The sequence below is a fragment of the Cavia porcellus genome, unplaced genomic scaffold (genome assembly GCF_034190915.1).
Source record: "Cavia porcellus strain 051 isolate PalLab524CR breed Dunkin Hartley unplaced genomic scaffold, mCavPor4.1 scaffold_21, whole genome shotgun sequence".
Taxonomy (NCBI): Eukaryota; Metazoa; Chordata; class Mammalia; order Rodentia; family Caviidae; genus Cavia; species Cavia porcellus.
The window spans coordinates 47,642,613-47,662,288 of record NW_026947504.1 but is presented as its reverse complement, the minus strand read 5'-3'; the positions used below and the strand labels follow the sequence as shown (position 1 = coordinate 47,662,288).

Below are 19,676 nucleotides of genomic sequence, written 5' to 3'. Positions count from 1 at the left end.
AAAACAACTCATACGTTACTCTTTTGTGTTGAAAGAAAAATAACACATGTCATAGCTTCATATCACTGCTATATACCAATAATGAATGAACCCAGTGAGAAACTAGGAAAATAGTGCCATTCATAATAGCATTAAAAAATTAAATAGTTAGGAATTAACCTAATGAATGAAGTAGAAGAGCTTTACAACAAAAGCCTAGCACTCTGAAAAAGGAGGACAAAGTAAATGTCAGAAAATGGAGAGGCATCCTCTGTTCTCGGATGAGCAGCACCAGTATTGTCAAAATGGCCATACTTCCAAAACTAATACATAAATGAATGCAATCCCAGTCAAAATAATACCATCATTCTGCATAGAACCAGAGAAAACAACCAGAAGAGTCTGAGATAGCAAAAGCAATCCAACAGACCAAAATCAAAGAACGAGGCATCAGAATCCTCAACTTCAAGTCATATTGCAAAGCTACAGTGATATAAAAAAAAGAAAATCATGGCACTGGTGTGAAAAACAGACATGTGAATTCATGAAACAGAACAGAGGACACAGAAACAACTCCAGGCACATTCAGCCATCTAACTCTGGACAGTAGGGCCAAAATCATACCCTGGAGGAAAGAGATCCTCTTTAGCAAATGGTGCTAGGAAAAATTGCTAGCCACGCAGAAGATTGAATTGAGACCCGTATCTTTCTCACTGTGTAGTAAACTGAAGTCAAAGTAGATCAGCCATCTGTATTAAGCAGAAACACTTAAACTTCTGGAAGATAAACTAAGTAAAACTCTGCAGATCATAGGTATAAGCAAGGACTTTGTGAACAGAACTCCAGTGCAAAAGAAATAATATCAAGAATCAGCAAATAAGGTTATTTCAAAAAGTTTTCATGTAGCAAAGGAAACAACCAACAGAGTGAAGAGACAATTTACAGTTGACTCCAAAAAATTCTGTCAGCTACCCTTAGGACAGAGGACTAACATCTGGAATATATAAAGAATTCAAATAAATTAGACCTCCCAAAATAAAAGACTGAGTCAATAAATGGGTACCTGAAATTAATAAATACTTCTCGAGAGAAGTTCAAATGGCAAGTAAATTCACAAAAAGATGTTCAGTATCTCCAGCCACTAGAGAAATGCAAATTAACACTGAAATTCTATTTTACTCCAAAAAGAATGACCATCATTAAGAAATCAAAGGATAACAAATTTTGGCAAAGCTGCAGGGAAAAGGGACCGCTCTAGTTTATTAGTGGGAATAAAACTAGTACAACCACTATGAAAACCATTATGGAGATTCCTGAGAAAGCTAAAAGTATAAATTGCTTTTGATCCAGCTATTTCCTTTCAGATATCTTCCCAAAATAGTTAACGTTATATTACACTAATGTTTAGCTCATGTTTATAGTAGAAAAACTCATAATAGCTACATCTTGGAAGCTGCTTATATGTCTGTCAACAGATGAATGAGTAAAGAAAATGTGGAATTTATATACAAGGAAGTACTGTTTTTCCATAAAGAAGGCTAAATTTGAGTCATTTGTAGGAAAGCAAATTCACTTTCAGACATAATGTTAAGTGAAATAAGTCAGACACACAATCTTAAATATCACATGGTTTGTCTTATGAAAAACCTGAAGTATAAATAAATAGCAAAGTAAAAGATAATAGGAAATGGAGACAGGTCTTTTGTGAATGGGAAGGGACCAAAAGATGGGGGAGAGGGAAAGGGAAAATTTTTAAAAATTAAGATGTGTTATGTATATGTACTGATTCCCTATGATGAATGTAGATTATGTTCTATAAACAAATACTAATAAAAATTAAAATTTTTAAAAATTAAAACATCAAAACAAGACCAAAAGCATCACCACTCTCACTTGGCCCCTTCCCATGTTCAGCTGATGTTCTGTCTCTTTTCACCTCATAATTAAACTTCAGTAAAGAGCTCTCTGTAGTCCTTACTAGGTTTCCTCACTTTGAGCTCTCACAGCATTGCAGTCTGGCTTCAGTCTCATCAGGACACTGAGGTCACTCTGGCTGTGGTCATATAAAAGACCTCTTTGTGGACTTCTTTTTCTTTTGTTTTCTGTCTTTCTTCACTCCCTTTCCTCTCCTATCCCCTTCACTTTTCTCTTCTTTTCTTTTTCTTGTTTTGAGACAAAGTCTCAGGGTATGGTGCTAACTGGCTTTGAACCAACTCTGTAGCACAGTTTAGTTGCAGACCCATGGCAGCCCTCCTTTCTCAACCTCCATACTGCTGAGAAAGTGCACACCACCATGCACAGCCCTAGTAATTTCAACAGATATTTTTAAATTCTGGCCTCTGCAGTATTTAGTGTACTGCTTATTGTTTCTGATAGAGTCTTTTTGTTCACGCCTCATGACGTTTAGCCTTTTTGTAGCATTTAGCACTATGGACTGTTTATAAAATAGTCTGTTTTGTCCATTCATGCTAATAGAACTTTCCTGATTTTCTTCCTGTTCTTAAGCTGTTTGCATCGTAGAATGTTGTTTAACCAATTGATTAATTATTGAGTTTCTCCACATTTGGTCTTAGATCCTTATACCTCTCTGAACAGTCTCATCCGTGTTATGGCTCTCTTAATATGTGTGTAACAGCAACCCTATTTTTTATCTCTTTGTAGACCTTTTTTGAAGTTCCAACTTCCTTCTTAATGTGTCTTACTGAATGTCACAAAGAAATCTCCGATTCACTCAGTCTAAGATTAGATCCAGGCTTCTCCCTGTATACCTGGTCTTCCCTGTGTTTCCTCTGTCAGGGGTGGAAACACTGTCCTGCTGCACAAGCCAGGGATCTTTGGAGTCACCTTCTCTGGTCATCATTGCATCCTATCTAATCCATCTCTTGCTTACCTTCTAAATGGTTCTCAACTTCCACGCAGTCCCACCCCTTCATCATCTTCTCCCCCGTTATCCTCCCTGGATATCCCTCCCTTGGATCCCGCAGTTGCCCCCTCTCTGATCATCCCACTTTTGCTGCAGCTCCCCCACTCTTCTCCATACGGGAACTATAACGATCTTTCCAAAATACAAATGTTAACCTTGTCATGTCTCCTAGCACAACCTGTCTGGTGACTTCTTCCTCTTAGGATGCAGACAAAGATGTTCACGTATGTGACTTTGCCAGGTCTAACCCTGCAGCGTCATTACAGTGCTTTTCACTCAGCCTTCCGCCTTCACAGCCAAGGTTCTGTCCCTTCTTCTCACCCCATTTTCTCCTTCTATGAGCCTTTAGAGCTGCTGCTCCTCTGGCTTGACTGCTTTCTTCTTCTCTTTGTCCTGCAGCTCTTAGTCTTCAGATCTTATTTCTCATTCCCTTGGGGGACTTCCCTGATCTTGAGTTTTACTAGCACAGAGCACTTCTCCTGTGCAGTGGCTGTCACGGTGCAATTTTATAATCACTGGCATACTTAATTATATATTCAGGATAGGGGCCACAAGGCAAGGATTGTGGCTGCTTGCTTCCATTATGTGTCTAGTACCCAGTATAATACCCATAGATTTTAATATTGAAATACTTATTGATTGAATTAATGAGTGGATGAATGAATGAATGAATGAATGTGCTATTGAGCTGGCAAAACAAAAGTTAGGAGCTTAGACTTTGCAGTCAGATTGGCTGGGTCAGATCACAGCACCTCCCCCCAATGTGAAGCATCACATTGGACAAACACCTTTTCCTGTCTCAGTAGCCTTACCTGTAAATGGGTGTGATAGTTGCCTCTGTTTATGGAGTGGGTGTCATCATTTGATATCACACATGAAAAAGCATCTTGACCAACCTGCATGTAGCAAGTGCTCTATAAATTGCTGTTGACCAATGTTATGGTCAACAGCAGCAGCATTCTCTGTTAGCAATATCTGGGAAACCTAAAAATGTGTCATGTGGAGTTAGTAGGCCAGTTCCAAGGGGAAGAAATGCCTTGGTGGTAGCATAGGATGATGCAGTTCGGGTCTGCTCCATCTCTGGTCTTTGCTCCTTCTGCACAGTAATTCACCAGTGAACTGCAAAACAAGGACCATCAAAACACTGTAGTTTTTTTCTGTGAAAGAATTTCTTATCCAAGTTGTTGCCATTTTGATCATCTCAAGAACAAAATTGGCATTGGACAGGTAGATTACTGCTGAATAGAGAAGCTAGAGCAAATTTCTCATCACAAGGGGGACTCCCTTATTCTACTGCGAGTATAGAAGGGAGAAAGGTTTCCAGCCATTGAAGGTTATATTACTTTCTAATTCTTTAGGAGTCCAGCTTTAGGGTAGGGTCCACAGAACTGTGTTCCTATAATCTTTTCCAACAGTAGAAATTAAAACACCTCTTTAATCATTTCAATCCAGACTCAGGTGAACATCTTGCATACACAAATGGCTTGCTGATTTTATGTAAACTAGGGAGGCAAGCCGTAGTTCTCCTGTCACAGTCATTTTGATTGCGAGATTCAAAGCTCAGGTGGTGGGTGTAGCATTTCCTTGTTAGTCACCTTCGAAGGCATTCCTTTCTCAGGAGTACCTTGACAACAGCCGAGTTATGAAACATCCCCAAAGAGCCATCTGACATTCATTCATTCATTCATTCATTCATTTATTTATTTATTGCTATAAAGCTTGAGAACTCACTAGAATGTGTGGAGGAAGCAGCTCTTCTTTCGTGCACCTTGTGGTTGTTGAATTGACATCACCTGGCCTTGTGGTCAGAGGCTGTCCTGGCTGGCCGGAGGCTTCTGTTAGCAGAGAGGGAAGTAGCTTAGATTTGAGTTGCTCCCTGGGATTCAGCCCTGGGCTTGTGTGCCTTTGTTTGCCCTCAGATACTATAGTGAGCCAGTGCAGTGGTAAGCAATTGTTTTCCTTTCTAGACTGCCTACCCCTCCCCATCATGTACTTCTGTGCTACACCATAAATGTGCCTCCTCCACTCCCTGCTCATCTCCAAGTTCTCCTCTTACAAATAGAGGAACAGCTTTTCTCGTAGTTACCAATGAAGGCCATGCATTTTCTTTTTCAGTACTGAGGATCAAACCCAGAGCTTCACAATGAAGTAGCCCTTTTTTGTTGTTACTGTTTTATATTTTGAGACAGGGTCTTGCTAAGCCCAGACAGAGCTCAAACTTTAGATCTTCCTGCCTCAGCCTCTCAGTCCTTGAATTACAGGTGTGCACCACCTTGTTTGTCTTTACACATTTTTATGATACAAGTTCACATAGTATGAGAAGCAAAGCTGTCTGTGTTAGACCTAAATTTACTGAAGCAAAATACATAGTTGTAAAAAGACTACTGACCACATCAACACAAAGCCCTCACTACCTTCTCATTTCCAGAATTCTCTGGAATTTCTCTGTGTTCTTTAAGAATTAACCTGAATCCCCAAAGCCAATCTTATGAAAGGAATGCCTTACCATAGGACAGAGTTAATTGCCATCTCCCACCAGAGGCTGGAAACGCCCATTCTCCTCTCCACTCCTGAGCAGTTTTTTGTTTTTTTGGTGTTTTTGGTTGGGGGGAGGGTACTGGGTATCGAACTCAAAGCCTTGTGCTTACCAGGCAAGTGCTTGAGCCACTGAGCTAAATCCCCAGCTCTCTAGGACAGAGTTAAAAGCTTTGTGTGGTGCTTTGTTCAAATCTCTACTTTGGTATTTGCATGATAGTGTTATTTCCTTCTTTACTTCCTTTAGCCTAATATTTTGAAGGCAAGAAGTGCACTATATGTTTGGCATTTCTCATAGCCAGTAGAAAGCCTTGTGAAAATCAAAAGCTGAGTAATTTTTCTTAATGAATAAAAACGGAGTTTTATCTGTTTCCATCCAGAATTTCCTACTCCTTTCACCTTCATTCTCATCACCTAGTCACCTTGTGAATTCTCTGACAGAGAGGAAATGATGTCTTCTTCTAATCCTCTTCCATTCCTCATTTGGGGCTTACTAAGTGTTCTTCGGAGGAACTATTGTCAACCACTGTGTCTTCAGATAGTAGGTGCAGAGTTGCATAGCTGAAGTATAAACTTTGCTTCCAGAGAAGTCTGCATCTGTCTTTCCGCTGGATACTTGGGCAAGTTAATTTAGCATCAACCTCAATTTATTCAGTGTCACCTGAAGATAATAATGTATGGAATTACTGAAGGTTTTATAAATGACTTAACAGACTTCATTCTCAGTATGTGCTAATTATGTTTTTGTGGCAGAAATTTTATTCATTTCAGCAATAGATGAACCTTAATTTACTTCTTAATAACCTTAATTATTTCATCTGAAATTGAAGAGAATTGTTTTTTATACAACTATTTGCCACATTAAGTTTAAAGGAAAAATTCAAAAAATTTTTTTTAATTTTACAAAAAGATTAAGATAAAAGAGGACATAACAAAAGAGGTCAGAACAGAACAATTTAAGTAACATAGTGTTTTACCATAAGATAACCCAACATAACAATAGCTACCATAGTGTCTCTTTTAAAGGAAAAATTTTTAAACTCATCATTTTCAAACTATTTTGCTTCTTGAGAGCACCATTTTTGGCTAAGAAGACTTGATTTTATATGTAAGACTGGCTTCCTTATTTTGTTCATTGTTTGATGCATGTGTTCAGGGCTGAACACTTATGAAGTTAAATCCAGAAAAAATTGTAGTAGTTTCAACACTGAGACCATGGTTAAAAACAGCTTGAAAAAGTAACACATTACTTCTATTGACCCATGAATGAAAACATTGGCTAATCCTCAGACTTGAGTCAAAAGTATTATGCTGTTCTATTTTCTAGACATTGATTAGGAAAAATAATAGTTTAGCAATTAACTCTTACTTTTTTATGTCTGATGATTACACATATATTTATGAAAATCCTCTATGGTAAGCATTGAATCTCCAGTTAAAAGACCCAGCTCTTCCAAGCTTACCATTGAGTAGCAAACTATTGAATCTTCTTCAGTTTGTCTAACAGTTACTGAGCACCTGCTGCTCAGGTAGTGGAAATAAAATATACGCCAGCATTGCCACCCTTAAAATTCCTCTCCTGTTCTTACTAAATGAAATTTATGTTGCATTTGATAAGCTTCATGTAAGTAAGAAATTTTTAATGATGTAGAGGTCATAGATGCTGTGGGGCTGGGAACAGAACAAATAAAGGGAGGATAGGAAGGAAAGCGTGCTAAAGAGTAGGTTAGACCTCACTGTGAAGGTATCATTGAGCAGAGATCTAGAAGGTTGGAGGAGTGACTCCTGCTGGTAGTGGGGAGTAGTGCTGAAGAGAGAGGCAGAGGAGGTGCAAAGACCTGGAGACAGAACTGGTTAGCTCAAGTTGAATGTTCCTGATCTCAAATCTGAATTACTCCAAAATCTGAAATGTTTTGAGTATCAGCATGACACCGACGTGAAAAGATCCACTCATCAACCTCATGTGATGGTTTTCAGTCAAAATCCAGATGCATTATATACATTATTTTTAATTTTATACATTGTATAAAGTGTATTTTAGGTTATGCATATAAAATATATATGAAACAAATGAATTTTCTACTTAGATTTAAATGTTAACCCCAAGATATCTTACTGTATATGTGTAAAGGCTCCAAAGTCCAAAAGATCTGAAATCCAAAGGACTTCGGGTCCCAACTCTTCAGGTAGCGGGCACTCACCCTGGTTACTTCTCATACATCATATGTTAGGAAACATAGCAAAGGCACACATGTTAGTAAAGCAATAACTCCATTCCTTTCAACCTAAAATCCTCAGAGAATGAAAATAATCTAATCATAGATCACTGTACTTAGTAAGATTCTGATAGCACAAAAGAGCTACGGAGTCTGTTGATGGTACACATGGTGAAGACACAGTAAGCACATGTATAGAAGGTCACTGGAGAGAAGAGCAGTTGCAGAGGTAACTGAGATCACCCTGGTGTTCCCGTGGCATCCATCAGTTGTTGCTGTCCACAGCCAGCGTCTGTTTTGATTGGTCAGCATCCACAGCAAGCTAGCTGTAGCTATCTCTGCCTGGAGGCCTTAGTGGTATGTGATGCTTTATATTTTTCTTTCTTTCAAGCATGTGGTAATATACTGTTGGATGGATTCTCTGAACAGAGTAGTAACTTAAGAATTTGCACTGTAATTTTTTCCTTTGTTCATGGAAATTCATGACGTTTTTCTGGGTCCCAGTACCATTTAGAGGGGGCTTTTTAAGCTTTGTAGGAATCAGATTAGTAAAATTTTTAAAAGACAAAAGAGACCCAGTTTTCAGCCTGGACTGAAACCAAGCAAGCTATGTCTTTGGGGTCACATTCCTGAGTCTCTCTCGAGTTCATTTTCTCCATCGGAAGAGTAACTCATTGTGCTCCATAATTTTAGGATCCTAAAAAACTAAAAAAACCTAAGAAATCCAAAACTTAACAAAGAGCCAGACCTCTTTTACCAGCTGTTCATAAGTAAAAATAGTAGTTGCTAGTCTTGTAGGCTAAATGTCATGATATGGGTTGTAAGTTTTCAGTTTCATTAGACAGCTTTTTTTGTTTAAAGTAATTTTCACAAAGCCCATTTTTTGCCTTTTAAAAATAAGTGTCTAACTTTATAAACTAGACTTGCTGTAAACTGACTTTATGTCATTTTCTGTTTAATATTGCAGCAAAATTTTTCATTATAAATGTCATTTAAAATATCCAATGTCATGGTTTGTGAAGATTAATGGGGCCACAGAATACTTTCGGGGATTTTTTTGGGGGGTTAGATATTAATGTTCTGGCTTCAATTTTAGTCTTGAGCTGAGTATTTCCCTTTCATTAAATAGATTCTGAGAGGATTTGTCCTTAAGGTTGTAAAATTTGCCATAGACAGTCTTGGGAGTGGTTGTATTCATGTATGTCTTTTTCTTTAATCCTCTTCTTCTATCCTGTCCTCTTGAGAGAGAAAATACTGAAAAGCCAACTGTGTGTGATTGCATACTTGTGGTCAGTGTTTGAGGACTGGGGATGGGAGAGTACAAAAACCTGGAGGACAAAGATAATGACAGCAGGCCATTGAGCACCTCGGGGGCAAACTGGAGGGAGAGCTCCGGGCAGTTAAGCCCTTTATAGGCAGTGAGGCCTTAAAGTTGCAGGTTTGTTAATCTGTGTGTAAACCGAGTTTGAGGAAGAAGTTTTAGGAAAAAAATGTGTGTGTTAGCTGTCACTGACACAATACTTGAGAGAATCAATTTACAAAAACAAGAGTTTGTCTTGGCTCACAGTTTCAGAGGTTTTAGGCCATGGATGCTTGGCCCTATTGTTCGGAGCATGTGCTGCTCAGACCATCATGGTGAAAGCACACAACAGAGGAGGTCTGCTCACCTCATGGTGGCCAGCAAATGAAAAGAGGGACTAAAAGGGATTGGGTCCAGTGTCCCATTCAGGGGCACAACTCCAGTGAGGCAGTTTCTTTCCCCTAGGTCCCACTTCTTTAAAGCTTCCACCAATAGTGCTAACCTGGGGAAAAGCATTCAACACATGGACCTCTCACTGGCACCACTTTGGAGACCAGGCTTTTGGGGACATATTCAAGATCCAAGTGGTAACAACTGCTAAATCTGACTTTGTTTATAGTAGGTGATAATTTGAATCTGGAGAGGCCAGTAGCTGCTGGTGCAGCACACACCCCTATTTTGGATATTTCTGTATATTGTGACATGTATCTGTCTTCTTGGAAATGTGATTGGAGGTTTCTTGCCAAGTTGGAAGCTGAAGCTAGTGATCTTTAGCAAAAGTGTGCTTTTGCTTCTCTTTTTAAAATTGATATGATCAAAAAAAGATTAAGATCACCAGATCTTTGAGAGCAGTGAAAATTGGAACCTACCCTCTCAGTTCCTCAGTAATTGTCACATTGTCTGATCGCCAGTGAAGCCTCTTCTTAATTATAAAGAAATAATCACTCCTTGAACTTTGCAGACAAACTGAATCTGAAGGAAAGATTCAGCAATATCTAAAGCCTAGTTAATCACTAAAACAAATAATTCTTAACCTATGGTCCATACAATAGAAGTTATTTCCTCATCATTCTGAGGCATTATTTGCCATTTTAGTGTGCTTTTCTAATAGATGTACAGATTAATGCAGAATGAACATTATTCAGCTGTTATTTCTTTTTTTTCTTTTTTTTTTCTTTTGGTCTTTTTTCCTTTTTATGGGTACCAGGGATCAAATTCAGGACTGCCTGCTTGCAAGGCAGGCACTTATGCGGCTGAGCTAAATCCTCAGCCCCTTCAGCTGTCATTTCTATGAAGCCAGATATTGGTGAGATTTGCTAAAATGAAAAGCCATGCTATTTTGGTCATTTTTTTGGTATAAAATAGTTACTTTTAATATTTTTATAGAATACACAGTAAACTTGTTATTGTTACTTTTAAAGAATATTTTTAAACTTGTTGCTTTCTAATATGATGGCAATCAGTAGAGCCCACATAGATACAAATCCTTCAGAGTCCTCACACATTGTTAAAGTGAAGAGAACCTGGGACGAAAAAATTTGAGACCTTTTGGATTTAAACACAAAGGTAACTAAGTACAAGTCCTACTCCACTAATGGTTGAATTCTAGAGACAACCATAAATAAGAGATAAACGAATCTTAGAGGACCTTTCTTGGCACCATTTTTACCGGATTTGAGTTTTGTTTTGTTTGTGGCTTTCTTTAGAGTAGTTTTAGGTTCACAGCAAAATTAAGATGAAAAAACAGAAATGTCCCCCATTCCCTCTCTGCCACCCTAACATGGACAGCTTCTCCTGTTATCAACATTCACCCATCTGAATGGTACTTTTATTATCACTGATGAAGTACACTGACACAGCATTAGCACTCAGTCACTGGTTTATGTTAGTGTTCACTCTTGGTGTTGTACATGCTATAGTTCGGGCAAATGTTGTAACGGTATCTACTACTGTAGTATGACACATAACAGTTGCACCACAGTAAAGCCCTCTATGCTCTGTGATGGCCACATGAAGCTCCAGTGGTGAGAGAGCACAAGCGGGGCTGTCAGAAGAGAACAGTTAGTTGGGAAAGGACAGTAGATCAAGTCCATTAAGAGACGAACAGAGGTCCCAAAAGAGAGGTCCAGAACCTACGAAAGACAGAGTTTCCAGAGGTGTTTCATTGGCCAGTACCTCTTCTCTTTCCACGTCTCTCTCTCTTCACAGTAACCCATCTTAGTGGCTCAAGTTCCTGGCAACCAAAAGAGCCTATATAAAACATGAATAACCCAAGTATGCTGACTGTTATGACCAGCACAGTTGAGTGATTGTGACTTAAATTTGATTCTGAAATTCCAAAAGGCAAAAAGAAGAAATTGCTAATTTTATAGTTATATGATAGAAAAGAAGGCTATTTTAAAGCAATCATACTTCCCAAGTCCCAAATTAAATCCAGTCACCCTCTTGTGTACTTTGCATTTTGACTCAAATGAGAGGGTTGGTTTTGTTTCCTGGTCATCTGTGGCTCTTCCACATCACAAGCTTCGGTGACCTCGTGGGTCTTTCTTAAAAGGCAGGAAGTAAGTAAAGGAAGGAAGACTAGGGCCCACGTGCTATGCTGTAGCTTAGGCTTCTCCATCCAGGGAGCTGGGCTGGGCACGGGCACAGTGGAGATGCGATGCAATACTGCGGTTTGATATTTGTGTCCTTCCCAAAATTCATGAATTGAAACTTTTTCGGCCAACATGAGAGAAACGAAGAGATGGAACCTTCAGAGAGTGACAGAGTCACAAAAGCACAGCCCTCGTGAATGAAATTAGGATCTCTTTATAAAAGAGGTGCAAGGAAGCACCAAAACTTATGATGTGGAAGAGCCACAGATGACCAGGAAACAAAACCAACCTCTCATTTGAGTCAAAACGCAAAGTACTGCTTATTGACGTTTTACTTAGACCGACAAGAGCTGAGTAATAAACACCTTGACTCTGATGAAGTAATGTCTGTTACTGAACAAAAAGACATATTTTTATAAACTAGTGGAAAATAATGACAGTTCTTGCAAAACATGCCGCAAGATGATTGTGGTTGGGATGTATATATAGGCACAGGCCTTGTTGTACTTTCTTTAAGGGATGCTAGCAACTTTTAAAATATAATGTCCAATTAAAATAATAGTATTAATTGTGCAAGACTTGGTTTTCATATTCAAGGAGACAAAGAATAAAACAGACATTGAGAAATGTTCAAAGAACCTAGTAGCTCTCTCCAGTTTTATTTTTTATACCACCTTCAGCCTAAAACATTGACTGCTAGTAACATTGTAGCTTAAACAATGTTACCATTTTCCCCACTTTTTCCTCTTAATTTGATCTAAAATAACACAAAATAAACATCGTCTTTTCCTTTTGATCTTAGGTGTAGAATGATGCTTCATTCTGCCTTTGGAGGTAGAAGTATGTTACATGTTCCCTGTAAGCCATGTACTTTATCCAAGGTTAATCACCTCTGAGTACCACAAATCAAGATTGAGTAGGTAGGTAGTAAGCTTCCTAGGAACTGTGATTCCACTGTTTCACAGTTTGGCCCAACAGTACCACCTATAACTTTATCTGTTTGGCACAGTTTACCAATAGAAAAATGATGTCATTCAAAGAACTTAATAACATGAGTCTAGAAGTAATTTGCAAAAAGAAAGATATGTAAAACCTACTTGAAAAAATATTATAAAAATTTAATGTGCATCAAAAAAGAACTTTAAATATCAGGCCTTTCCCAACTTGCAGGTTTAATACAATTCCAGTCCTTTTCTTTTTCTTTCTTTTTTTTTGGTCTTTTGAGACAGGGTCTTGCTATGCAGTTCAGGTTAACCTCAGGCTCGCTTGTCCAGGCTGCTTGAAATGATCCTCTTCCCTCACCTTCCTGAGTGTTGGGATTACAGAAGTGCACCACCATGTCCACTCCCAAACAAACTCTTAACATGTTTGTTTGTGTGTTGTATAAAGAGATTATTATAATGAATCACTTAGCTGTACTTTTTAAAGAAGTGAAATTAAGAGATCTTAGTATTTATAAACACATTTTTTATTTGCAGTAATCAAATTATTTTCATCCTGCCATCAAAATAGTCAATAGAGCAAAGTTAAAGAACTCCTAAAAATAGCCAACTATGGATAAAAATAAGAAAAGATAAAGAGCACATCACAGATGTGGATGGGAGAAGTTATTAAATAAATGGTATGAGGCGATTGCTTTCTCTTTAAGAAGCAGATAAATTTTAATCCTCACCTTATGTCTTTTATATCAGAACAAGTTTCAGGAGCTTTATGCAGCTTTTAAAGGTGCAAAGTAAAGCGATGAGAAAGGAATGCCAAAAACGGAGTAGGGTGAAAATATATAAACAATCTACAAAGAATATAAGCTTTAAACAACAGAAATCAGAAAAAAATATTGTCATATTTCCCTTTGTAAAATTCAAAACTTTTCAGCATTAAGAAAACCTACTTAAAGCAAAATAGTTGCTTATGGTAGGAAAGAGAAAAAACATATGACAGTCCTACACACAGCAGAAAATTCACAAAAGAGGAAATACTGAGGACTAGTACATGTTTTAAAGTATGAAAACTTTTAAAAGTTTTATTTTAAGTAATAGAAATTTTAAAATATACATACTGGCTAGAATTGAATAAAATAAGCAGTCATACATTGATGGAAGGGTCATAAATTGGCACATTTTAGAAAAGAGATTGGTAATATCTAGTGAGAATATTAGAACTATTACACCTTTAATCAATAATATCATTCTAGAAACACATTGAAAGAAACTAATAATAAAAAAGACAGTATGATATAACCGTGATGGTGAAGACCTGTAATCCCAGAACTCTGGGAAGCTGAGGCAGAAGAATCATAAATTTGTATCCATCCTGAGCCACTTCGCAAGATTCCCTTCCAGAAATTTAAAGAAGGGCTGGGCGTAGCACAGTGTGACAGTAGTAGGTTCAGTCCATGGTACCTCTGGGGGGGAAAAAGGTGTTCCTTTAAATGTTTTATGAATATTAAACTAATCATCACAACAGTCTTCTAAGGCTATCACAGAGGAGGAAAATGAAGCGCAGAGATCAGAGCAGCTTGTCCCAAATTGTCTTAACTGGTTGGGGTGTTAGCTGGAATTTAAACCAAACCACTTAGCTCCAGTTCCTCAAGCCTGCTTTGCTTAATTCCTTTACATCAAAACCCAATAAAGATAACACCAAAATGGAAAGCTATAGGCCAGGAATAATATATATGTAAAAACGTGTAACACATTAGCATATGAAATGTAATGAGGGAAAAATACAGTGTAACCAGGCATAATAATGGTACATACCTATCATTTCAGCACTAAGTAAGCCAAGGCAGGAAAATCACAATTTCAAGCCAGTTTGGGCAATTTGGTAGGACCATGTCTCAAAACAAAAAACTGAACATTTAATTAAATGGAGCTCTTACTCATAATGACAACTGCATATGACACTAAAATAGAGATTATCTAAACTTGATCAAAGTTTTTGTCAGTCAACAGCACATGCAGTATTAAATATTATTATAGACTACTTCAATCAAAACATGTACATATCAACCCAAAAGCTATTTTTAGTATATATGAGCAGTAACTCATTAGAAGTTAAAATGGGAAAAAATATCCCATCCAAACAGGTAAAGATCTTTCTCATAGGAGATATACGCCAATTGAAGTACTATTTTTCCACAAATAAAAAATGTAAAATATAGTACAATTTCATTTTGGAATGCCATGATCATTTAGTTATGAAAAAATGGGACTAGAAATTTAGCTTAGCAGAAGAGTGCTTGCCTGCATAGCATTTCTGAAGCCCTGGGTTCAATCCCCAGTACCAGAAAAAATAAAAATTTAATGCAACAGAAATCTAGTAAATAAAATTCAAAGGCAGACTATATGGAGAGAAAATATTGTCAATTTACATAATACACAAAGTGCAAGGGGTGATGAAAATAGATAGTGAATGTTTAAATTTTAAAAATCATTCTAGTGAAAGACACATGACCATTGGTTTTCTCGGAGTACTCCCCCTCGCGTCACCAACACTTATCCCATCATTCTCAGCAGTTCTAGAAGACCTCTTTCATGAATGTCTTCAGTTGTGCTGTCCTGGCTGTCTCAATGTACTGAATCAGTTCAACATTTAACTTTGCGTGGTTATTTTGTTTTTGGGAAAGAGCCAGAAGTTACATGGTCTCAGATCTGGTGCATAAAGTCATTGAGGACATACTGTATTGTTCCTGACAGGAATTGGCATAAACAGTTGATTAATGTGCTATGGTCAAGTAATATGGGCAATGTTTAAATTTTAAAAAATCATTACAGTAAAAGTTATGTTGCTACTAATCCTCAAAATATACCCCTTTATTTTAAAACATAATTATCCTCTCATTCTTGCTGTCTTCTGACATAGTTCTGGAAGTTCTCTTTCTGAGTGTCTCTGTAACATGTCATATAAAACATGGTGAATGCTGCTCCCCGAAGCCACCCATTGGAAAGCAGGCTCGTAGGTAAAGAGGCAGAGCAAACATGTAGGCCACACCACATCCACTGCTCAGATATTCTTAACTTGTTTCCTGGTCCACCCTAAGACCAGAGCCCAGAGTCTGGTTTCTCTGCTGCTTTCTGCACTGTAAATGTACTGCACTGTGAGGTGGGGGTTGTATACTTTCCAGGAGGAGAAGGAAGCTATTTCATGGAATTATAATCAAAATTCAAATGAGTAAGAGCCCATTCTCCATCGTTCCTCCTAAACCTCGTGTTTAGGTCCTGTCTGTCCAGAGATGTCTGCATGCTGAGAACCAGCTGGGCTTCCCTCGGACACTCCACCGGCTTGGTGGTGACCCACCTTCATCTCTCTGTGCTGTGCTTTGCATTGTTCTTCTCCCACTTAACATTGCAGATAGTAAGCCTCCGAGTAAAGCATTAGATTGCAGTTTTTCCTCAAGTCTATTTTTTTTAGAGAACCACATTAACATGCATTATTTACAGAAATTTTATAGAACAAGAAATGGGACTGTCCAGTAAAATATAAAAAGTGCTCCTGCTGATAAACACATGCACATTAAACCACAGTAAAGTGGTGGGGTTTTTTGTTTTTTTGGGGGGCAGGTTTTGGTGGTGGTTCATCAATTTAGCAAAAATTCAAACAATGAGTACCATCCAGTACTGGTGGGATATGAGAAAATATGCTGTCATACAAAGAGGGTTTGAGTGGTTACATATTTCCTAAAGAGTAATCAGTAGTGTTTAGTAAAACATTGGTTGTACATAATTTGTGCCAGCAATCTTTATACCCCAGCATTAGTTCATGTAGATATAATTACAGACCTTTCTTGCAGTAGAGTTGTAATAGTAAAAGGTTATATAACTGGTATGTTCACTTAAAAGGGAAGTGCTTTAATAAATGGCATATCCATTTTATGGAGTATTATAAAACCTTTAGAAACAAAATTAGCACCATGTGACTTCTGGGAAGAGCTGTGATATATTGTAGGATAAATACAACAAGTTACAGAGGAGATCCTGTTTTTATACAACAAAACCTCTATATGTATGTTTATGTTGATATATGTTTATATAAAGATTAAAAAATAAAAACCAGGGGCTGGGGATTTAGCTCAGTGGCATAAGCGCCTGCTTTGCAAGCAGACAGTCGTGAGTTCCATCCCCGGTACCTGTAAAAAGAAAAAAGACAAAAAAAAAAAAAAAATCATAATAAGCCAGACTGTTAACACTGTTTGCCTCAAAGGGGTGAGATTAAAGATAGGGACAGTTATTAGCTTTTTCTTTGTATATCCTGTATTGTTTGATGTGTTACAGTGATTGTTAAAATTAATTAGACAAGGGATAAGCTCAGTGACATAAGTACCTGTCTGGCAAGTGTGAGGTCTTGAGTTCAATCTTGGTACCCCCCAAAATAAAGTTAATTAGATGATTAGAGGAATAAATAGCTGGATGCAAAGAAAGATAGAAAAAATAAAGAAGTGTAGAAATTATTATATCCCAAATAATTTTAAGTGTGTGCATATTTGATTTAATTTCTTGGCCAACCTTATGGAAATAATTTAAGCCATAGCCAGAGTTTTATATTATAATGTTTCTGAGTATTATTAGATGCTCAAATTTAGCAATATGGATCACATTTTGAGTAGTCTACCTCTTACTAGACTACCTACTCTTCTAGAACTATGCTGGGGATTTAACTCAGTGGCATAAGTGCCTGCCTGGCAGGCACAAGGTCATGAGTTTGATCCCCAGTACCAAAAAAAAAAAAAAAAGGAATAGTTCTAGAACTTTTATAAAGCTACTGTTAGAGATATCTTTAATAAGAAAAACTGAAAACTGTGAATATCAGTAATATAAAATTATCATTTATTGTTTAGAAGGAGAATGAGGCTTAATAAAAGTAAGTACTCTTGGAATAACAATGATTTATTTTTTTAAAAAGACATTGTAAAAATGTTTTACATTGTTTTATTATAGATATTATTATAAGAATACTTTCTATAATACCTCTAAGAAACGATATCACAAGAAACCTTTAAATGTTTATCCCTCACATGTTTCTGAGAATAACACATGCTTTCTATAGTAGAAAAATGACAAAATTTCCCAAATTTTCTCCATGATGTATTTTTATAATTACAGAGAAAACAAATTAACAAAAGCATTAGGTTTATCAGTGAAGTAAACTGCTGATTTTTAAATTAGTATGTGTATGTTGTATCCTATGTGCAAACTTGCATTGAGTTATTTTATACCTTCCTTGTCTTTTTAAAAAAGAAATTGAATGGTCTTTTGCCCAAGTTCAAAAACCATTTAAATATATTTAAAATCATATGAAACTTAAGAACCCCATAAACACTTGACCAAACAATAATTGTCCTTAATAAATTGTGTGTGTGCGTGCGTGGGTGGTGTACAGGTGCATATTAGGGCCCTGTGAAGCGTGGGCCCAGAGCCCCATCTTCTCTCCTGGATGGCATTTGGAGGCCGATTGCAGCTCAGGCCTGCGTGAGGGCCTCCTTCCCATGCTGTCAGTTAGCCCCTCCTGGCCATGCTGCCTTATTTCCTTCAAACTTCATCTGCTCTGTTCCATCAGGAGCCTAAATCTTCATAAAAGAGCAATAGATACGGTGCCTCTTCTTGAAGGAATAATGATGTGAATTTAAAAAGTGACAAGTTGAATAATGTTATTACTGAAAAAGTCATTGTGAAGAAAATCCATTTGTAGATAAGCTTCTTAATAGGGCTAGGACAGAAAAGCAATGAACCACGGAATGTGCTTGCCGGGTACATTCTCTCACACCTCCTACTTTATCTTTGTGACATATACCACAAAAACAATGCAATAATTATTTTCTAAAACCAGACAGGAAGAAAGGTGTTAACATGTTTGTCCTCTCATCCTGGTTTTTTTTTTTTTTTTTTTTTTTTTGGTAAGTCATCAAAGAAAAATTCTGGATGCTTCCAGGTGTTGTGAAAAGATTCATTGTTCTGTTTTTAAATTCATATGAAAACATCACTTTATTACATTTTGCAACTTTCCTTCTGTTCAACAACTTATTTTCAAAGGGTATATGGATATTTTACATTTGAAGGAATCTAAGGGACTTGAACAGCCTCCTAAATACTTGCTTGGTTTCTACCTGTGAGCCACGGTCTACATGGATGCTTGCCTGACAAAATATATGTACAATGTGCTGCGTAGAACCGACTTTTTCTGTATATTTGACATCCAGACTGATCTTGTACTGGGAGGTGCTTTCCACATAACTGATCGATATTTATTCATTACTTGCTATGCCGAGACACTGTATAGTACACTCTAGAGACACAGAGAATGAGCAAGATGCAGCCCCAGGAAGTTGGTAGTAAGGGGAAATAAATCACTGATGTGGAGGTGGTGGTGAACCTATGACATTATCATAGAAAGCTCTCAAAAGTTCAATATCACTGCCTTAAAATGTGTAATTTATGCCTCTAATAAAGAGTTGCTGCCTATTTTCTCACTGACCAGAGTTTTATAAATCTTCAGCTCTGGCACTATTAAGAGAAAAAAATATTTTGAATTTGACTTACCTGCAAAACTGACCAGTATCAAGACTCTGTACTTGATGCAGTTTTCTTCTCATGCATATCGAAAAATCAGATTCAATCATAAGGTAAAAAAAAAATGACAATGCTTGAATTGCATTGTAATGGTGGTTCACTGTAGAGAGGCACACAAATCCTAAGTTGATTAGCAAAATATAATTCTGTGATGACACTGGCTTTATTCAGTCTTTTTTTTTTTTTTTACCAAAGCAGTTGTTCACTTAAAGAATTTCCTTTTGCTTAATGTGTTTCTTCTTTTGCAGGAGTTCATTTTATCTGAAGACTATAACAAGATGACTCCTGTGAAAAACTATCAAGGTAAGGAGTGAGAGGAGGATTTTTTTTACTCAGACTTTAAAATACTTTTTGATAGGCCACTTGTAGTGGTGCATACCTGTAAAAGCAGCACTTGGGAGGTAGAGGCAAAAGTTGTCGAGGCCTGAGGAATTTGATTTCCCTGTGGTCCTTTGCTTGTTGTATACAGTGCAGAGATAAAATGTTAATGTGACTCCCAGGCCGTGACCTTTGTCTTTTGACCCCACACTCCTGGTGGTTGGCGACACAGCAGACTCAAGAAGTCAGCCC

The 19,676-nt window shown here is 37.4% G+C and overlaps 1 protein-coding gene across 2 annotated transcripts in view; it reads left to right on the top strand.

Annotated features, from left to right (window-relative positions):
* The window catches only part of Wdfy2 (WD repeat and FYVE domain containing 2), a 150,929-nt gene that overhangs the window by 77,987 nt on the left and 53,266 nt on the right, over positions 1 to 19,676 (top strand). For both annotated transcript variants that reach the window (XM_003477444.5, XM_063232695.1), the window contains exon 4: positions 19,355 to 19,409. In XM_003477444.5, coding sequence (XP_003477492.1) covers positions 19,355 to 19,409 — 55 coding nt within the window. The remainder of the gene's footprint in view (positions 1 to 19,354; positions 19,410 to 19,676) is intronic.